Source organism: Chaetura pelagica, unplaced genomic scaffold (genome assembly GCF_000747805.2).
Source record: "Chaetura pelagica isolate M959 unplaced genomic scaffold, ChaPel_1.0 scaffold231, whole genome shotgun sequence".
Lineage (NCBI taxonomy): Eukaryota > Metazoa > Chordata > Aves > Apodiformes > Apodidae > Chaetura > Chaetura pelagica.
Genome location: NW_009952045.1, coordinates 6,651 through 13,540, shown reverse-complemented (window position 1 = coordinate 13,540; position 6,890 = coordinate 6,651). Strand labels below are relative to the sequence as shown.

The 6,890-nt window shown below is 43.2% G+C and overlaps 1 protein-coding gene across 1 annotated transcript in view; it reads right to left on the bottom strand.

The window, feature by feature from the left end:
- Window positions 1–4,907, bottom strand: part of LOC104393363 (transcription factor BTF3) — a 9,900-nt gene extending 4,993 nt beyond the window's left edge. Inside the window, exons 1-3 of the mRNA XM_010002847.1 lie at window positions 4,697–4,907; window positions 1,953–2,066; window positions 1,552–1,753 (exon numbers count right to left, since the gene is read on the bottom strand). Coding sequence (XP_010001149.1) covers window positions 1,552–1,753; window positions 1,953–2,066; window positions 4,697–4,765 — 385 coding nt within the window. The 5' untranslated portion in view covers window positions 4,766–4,907. The remainder of the gene's footprint in view (window positions 1–1,551; window positions 1,754–1,952; window positions 2,067–4,696) is intronic.
- Window positions 4,908–6,890: the final 1,983 nt, after the last annotated feature.

The window sequence follows — 6,890 nt, the reverse complement described above, 5'->3', positions numbered from 1 at the left end:
GGCAGAGTGCAGGTGCAGCCTTGAAGCCTCAGTAGTTAGAAAAACATTCCACTGTCTTATCAGCCTAGCAGAACACACTGTTGCTAGTTACAAGAAAGCTTACTGAAGGAAAAAAAAACAGTAAAAAGAAAAATTGGCTTCATCCTGGCTCAAACCAGGACAGATGGACTACAGAATGGATAAGGAATTGGCTGGCTGGTTGCACTCAGAGTTGTGATCAACAGCCCAATGTCTAGATGGAGACCAGTGACAAGCAGTGTTCCTCAAGGGTCAGTACTTGAACTGGCACTGTTTAACATCTTTGTCAGCAACGTGGACAGTAGAATTGAGTGCACCCTCAGCAAGTTTGCTGACAACATCACACTGTGGGTGGGGATACCATCCAGAGGGACCTTGACAGGCTAGAGAGGTGGGTTTGTGCAAACTGCATGAAGTTCAACAAGGCAAGTGCAAGGTTCTGCACCTGGGTCGGGGCAATCCCATGCAGAAATACAGGTTGGGTGGAGAAAAGATCAATAACAGCCCTGAGGAGAAGAACTTAAGGGTGATGGTGGACGAGAAGCTCAACATGGGCCAGCAATGTATGCTTGCAGCCCAGAAAGCCAACTGTATCAAAAGAAGCATGGCCAGCAGGTTGAGGAAGGCAATTCTCCCCCTTTCCTTGTCTCTCGTGAGATCCCACCCGGAGTGCTGTATCCAGTTCTGGAGCCCCCAACACAAGAAGGACATGGAGCTGTTGGAGCGAGTCCAAAGGAGGGCCACAAAGATGACCTGAGGGCTGGAGCACCTCTTCTACGAGGACAGGCTGAGAGAGTTGAGGTTGTACAGCTTGGAGAAGAGAAGGCCCTGGAAGGGCCTCACAGCGGCCTTCCAGTATCTGAAGGGAGCCTACAGGAAAACTGGGGAGGGACTTTTTACAAGGGCTTGTAGTGAGAGGACAAGGGATAATGGATTAAAACTGGAAGAGGGGAGATTTAGATTAGACATTAGGAGGAAATTCTTCACTATGAGGGTGGTGAGACACTGGAACAGGTTGCCCAGGGAAATTGTGGAAGCCCCATCCCTGGAAGCGTTCAAGGCTACGTTGGATGGGGCTCTGAGCAACCTGATCTAGTCGGAGGTGTCCCTGCCAATGCAGGGGGGTTGAATTTAGACAACCTTTAAGGTCCCTTCCAACCCTAGACATTCTATATATATATTTTTTTTTTAATCTCACTCTCCCAGAGTAACTCTACCTACCTACCTTTAATGAACTAGGTATGTGAAAATATGATAGCCACACCAAGAAGTGAACTATCATGAAAACAAGTCTTGCTACAACTTTCTTGTCCTACACTAGCTGCAAGATATACTGAGAGTCAGGTGCCTTTCCCTTATTCTGTTATATTAATTGTCAGATTTGAGATATAAATAAGATCTGAGAGTTCCATTTCTTTATAAGCATTTTATAATATGCTTGTAGACAATAAGAGTACACTGAATTTCACTGTACCTATGCAAATAAGCCACATGTCAGCTGCCAGCATGAAATGCATTCAAGTTTCAACTTACGCTGCTTGGGTAGGGCTTCTGCCAGTCTCCTCAGGCTGGTCAGACTGTCAGCTCCAAGCTGATTTAAGATGCTAGGAAGCATTTCTGTCAGCTGCTTTGTCTCAGCATGGCCGGTGATAGTGAAAGTGTTAGCAGACAGAGATGCCTGAACTTTAGGGTTATTGAAGTAAATGACCGTTCCTTGGTTGGTAAACATATTTACCTGCAAGAAAAAAAATCCACTATTTCAAGCATTTAGTGTGATTTTTCAATTTAACAGGAAACTAGCTAAAGTTCCTGAAGCTCAATAAAGATCTATTGATATTTTACAGACAAGTTTAAGATGTTACTTACCAGAAAACTAAATTTTATACATGTTATATTTCTATATAGAAAAGCATTTTTCCCTTTGAAGCAATTACCTCTTCAATTCCAGAAATATTGTTGACGCCCAGTTTCTTCAAAGAAAACTGAAGTTTCTTGTCATCTGCTGTAGCTGTTCTGTGGACAACCTTCTTCTTTCTGCGGGCAGTACCCTTTGCAAAAAAAGTTATGAATTAGTATTTAAGTACTTCTTCACAAACTCTAATCCTCATAGCCATAGAACTACTCTGCAGTCATCTAAAAAACAACTTTGTATACAAAGTTCTATTTCTGTGTTACAGCACACACTACCCCAACCCTCCAGCTGCACTGCTAAAAAGCAAGCTTCACATATTTGTAAGAAGTGCGAGATTTTAGGAAGCCATGCACCAGAGAACCTTCATTCCACAATTCTCATAGGGATTCTGCCACATCCTACCTAGAAAAGAAAAATTGTGAGTTTATCCTTGTCTGTTAAAGTAGACATAAAACTGAAGACTGAGCACAGTTTTCAGTAATTTCTGAAGCCCATTAATTTTTCCTTCAGTCATCTTTTTAAGTTGTATCCAAATTTTTATAATAGTCAGAGACCATGAAGTTATCAACATATCATTAACCAACAAATATGAGAAAACCCAAACTACTATTTTTTTATTTCAAGTAAACATCTCCATCTGATGGACTTACACATACCAATTTGAAGAGATATACAAAGTATTTTATGCATACATTAAAAGAAATAGTTCTACATAGTATTCCAGACCAACCAACCCTGTTTAGAAAGGAAAAAAAAAAAAAGCAAAGGTTAAGTTCCCCTAGAGACATAGAGCTCTAGATTTCTCAAGGGAAACAATTGCCCCATATTACAATATATCTATAATTATGAAAAAGAAGAAAGTGTCAATTTATACTTCCTTGCACAATCATAATGCTTCAATAAAATTTGACATACAAATGTCTCAGAACAGGTTAAACTAAGCTCCTTTTTGACACACTAGAACTACTAATCTAAGTTCTCCTATTCCAGTTGTACATCTGCTACATGCTAGCAATAATGAAATATGTTGCTACCCAGCTGTATAAACGGCTGCAATATCTTTTGAGTTAACTGGTAAAAGTTAGAAAATTGGCTGGACAGTAACACCTCTAACATAATCCAGTAACAAACAAGAAACATTAATAGACAAATTCACATGAAACTAACACTTGGAAGACTACAGCTCACAAGCTTAGTTGTTTGTCTAGAAAGCTTGATGTTCAATCCCTGCTACTGTCAGGTTAGCACACACAGCGATTTGAAAACTAATAAAATTACAGAGGTGAAATTAAGTACCTTGGCTACCCAGAAACTGAGCCACATAAGGGTTATGTTAAGTCTCCCTGGAAAAAAGAATCTCAATACATTTCAAAAAATAATGTTTTGAATCAAAGGCTATATAGGAACACGCATCCCCTTTTTACCCATATTAAGGACAGATATCAAACCACCCAATATGAATTTAATTTAAATGAACAGCTACTGCTTTCACCTCCACAGATTTAAGCTTCTAAAGATTACATGGTTTTAGTAAGCAAATTTCATCCTGATCATGCTGAGACACACTGTTCACACCCCTCTACCTTGATATTAAAGAGGTGAGGGTACAGCAGGGTACAAATGGAACACTAACACAAACTCATTTGCTATTCTTCTAAAAAGGTTTGGAAGAAACGATATGACATTTAGCTATATCAACATCCTACACAAAAAAATCAAATTTCACATAATGAAGTACTACAATAGTCCTCCACCTAAATATAATATTTAGCATGTTTTTAAGACCTGCAGTCTTACAGTGACATGAAAATCTTCCAGCAGAGGCAATGTGCAATCTTTTCTCACAAGGAAGGGGGGGGGGGGAAAAGTAGTACAGTGAAAACATTAAACCCTTTATAGTCAATACACACAGGTAACACACACATAATACTCAATACAGTACAGCAGTTCTCTGCTTAACTAGTAACCCATACGAAGAATACACAAAATCACCAAGCCAGTTAATTACTGGATTAATCTTGATTTAAGGCTAACTCCAACTAGCGGCAAAAACTTCAACACAGGAATGAAAGCTACTGGAAACTGTCAGCAAGAGTTCTGTTGAATAACTTGTATTCTAACATATTGTATGTACATTTCCTCAGGTATAAGAAAATTACTAACAAATTCTTGCCTTAAAATTGAAACTGTAATTAAAATGCTTACTAGCATACAACTGTATTCAGTATACTTTTTTATTTTCAGATTAAAAGTAATCACATAGCTACATGCATTCAGATGTCACAATAAAATAAAAAGGTCTTCCAAGCATGCTATTCTAAAAAGATAAGAGTATGACAAGTACAGAAACTCCAGTTTTGTCCTAAAAAGCAAGAAAACAGTCATGGCCATCTTAAAGATTTGTGATGAGAATTTGGAACACAGCCCTCTAATCTGTTATGAAATCTATACCCAAGATCACTTGCTGTAAGGTCTACTTCAAATCTTAAATGTCTTCTAATATAGCCCATACAAGAATATAAGCTACAAGTCAGCTATAATATAACAAACTCGAACAGAAAAGGCCAGAGGTTCAGCTCCTACATTCTGCTTCTACTGAACTGACTAGAGATCCCTGTAGTAGTGCAGCATCCCCTGAGGACGATCCAGCCAAGCTGAGAGACTTAGGGCTACTCCGCACAGGAGTTTCCAGGATCCCATGTCCTAGGCCCAGTATGTGGGCAGAAGCACACAATCCCGAGAGCAGGGAGGGGAGAAGACTCCTACCTTGCCACCGATGCGCACTTGGGCCTGGAGCTTGGCGAGCTTTTCTTGGTTCATGATCGTTTCTTTCATCTGCGGAAGCAACAAGAGTGTCCATGGAAAGCGGGTCAGGAAGCACCGACGGCACAGGCCACAACAACCCGAGCCTGGCAGTAGGGCAGGTAGAGGGGCCGCAGCTACCCCTCACCACACACACGTTCCCAGTGGGAGGACGCCCCAGCTCTGTCAGGAGGGGGAAGTCTGCTAGCACGCAGCGCTGCCGAAGCTAACCTTAACTCAGCTCCCCTCAGGGCCAGCCCATAACCGCCTTGTCTTGCCCAAATCACCGTGATCCACAGCCCTCAGCCGCACAACAAATTCCTCCTCCCGGCCACTGCCTCCCACCGCCTCCTTTGTACCTTCTTGGGACCGAAGCAGCGGTGCCGGAGCAGGGAAGATAGACAAGTACTGCGGGCGCAGGACCAAGCATAACACACAGGATGAAGCGAGATGGCGGCCGGAATGGGAGGCGGGGGGGGGGGGAAAAGTAGTACAGTGAAAACATTAAACCCTTTATAGTCAATACACACAGGTAACACACACATAATACTCAATACAGTACAGCAGTTCTCTGCTTAACTAGTAACCCATACGAAGAATACACAAAATCACCAAGCCAGTTAATTACTGGATTAATCTTGATTTAAGGCTAACTCCAACTAGCGGCAAAAACTTCAACACAGGAATGAAAGCTACTGGAAACTGTCAGCAAGAGTTCTGTTGAATAACTTGTATTCTAACATATTGTATGTACATTTCCTCAGGTATAAGAAAATTACTAACAAATTCTTGCCTTAAAATTGAAACTGTAATTAAAATGCTTACTAGCATACAACTGTATTCAGTATACTTTTTTATTTTCAGATTAAAAGTAATCACATAGCTACATGCATTCAGATGTCACAATAAAATAAAAAGGTCTTCCAAGCATGCTATTCTAAAAAGATAAGAGTATGACAAGTACAGAAACTCCAGTTTTGTCCTAAAAAGCAAGAAAACAGTCATGGCCATCTTAAAGATTTGTGATGAGAATTTGGAACACAGCCCTCTAATCTGTTATGAAATCTATACCCAAGATCACTTGCTGTAAGGTCTACTTCAAATCTTAAATGTCTTCTAATATAGCCCATACAAGAATATAAGCTACAAGTCAGCTATAATATAACAAACTCGAACAGAAAAGGCCAGAGGTTCAGCTCCTACATTCTGCTTCTACTGAACTGACTAGAGATCCCTGTAGTAGTGCAGCATCCCCTGAGGACGATCCAGCCAAGCTGAGAGACTTAGGGCTACTCCGCACAGGAGTTTCCAGGATCCCATGTCCTAGGCCCAGTATGTGGGCAGAAGCACACAATCCCGAGAGCAGGGAGGGGAGAAGACTCCTACCTTGCCACCGATGCGCACTTGGGCCTGGAGCTTGGCGAGCTTTTCTTGGTTCATGATCGTTTCTTTCATCTGCGGAAGCAACAAGAGTGTCCATGGAAAGCGGGTCAGGAAGCACCGACGGCACAGGCCACAACAACCCGAGCCTGGCAGTAGGGCAGGTAGAGGGGCCGCAGCTACCCCTCACCACACACACGTTCCCAGTGGGAGGACGCCCCAGCTCTGTCAGGAGGGGGAAGTCTGCTAGCACGCAGCGCTGCCGAAGCTAACCTTAACTCAGCTCCCCTCAGGGCCAGCCCATAACCGCCTTGTCTTGCCCAAATCACCGTGATCCACAGCCCTCAGCCGCACAACAAATTCCTCCTCCCGGCCACTGCCTCCCACCGCCTCCTTTGTACCTTCTTGGGACCGAAGCAGCGGTGCCGGAGCAGGGAAGATAGACAAGTACTGCGGGCGCAGGACCAAGCATAACACACAGGATGAAGCGAGATGGCGGCCGGAATGGGAGGCACGCCACGGTGTTGCCGCCGCCTAGGCCATGAGGGGGCACCCTCTGTGGCGGCGGGGCCTCTTCTAAGCGGGGCCTCTTCCGCCTTCTCCGTCCGGGGACGTGTTGGGATGTGAAGTATGGGAGTTTCCTGCTTGTGGGAGATTTTGAACTGTCATAAGTACGCTCCGGTGCACAAAACCGATTTATTTGTGCGGCTGAGCTGGGGTACAAAGTAAAGCCCACGCCCACCCCCAAGGTGAGCTCGGTTCTCTTCGCGATCTGGTT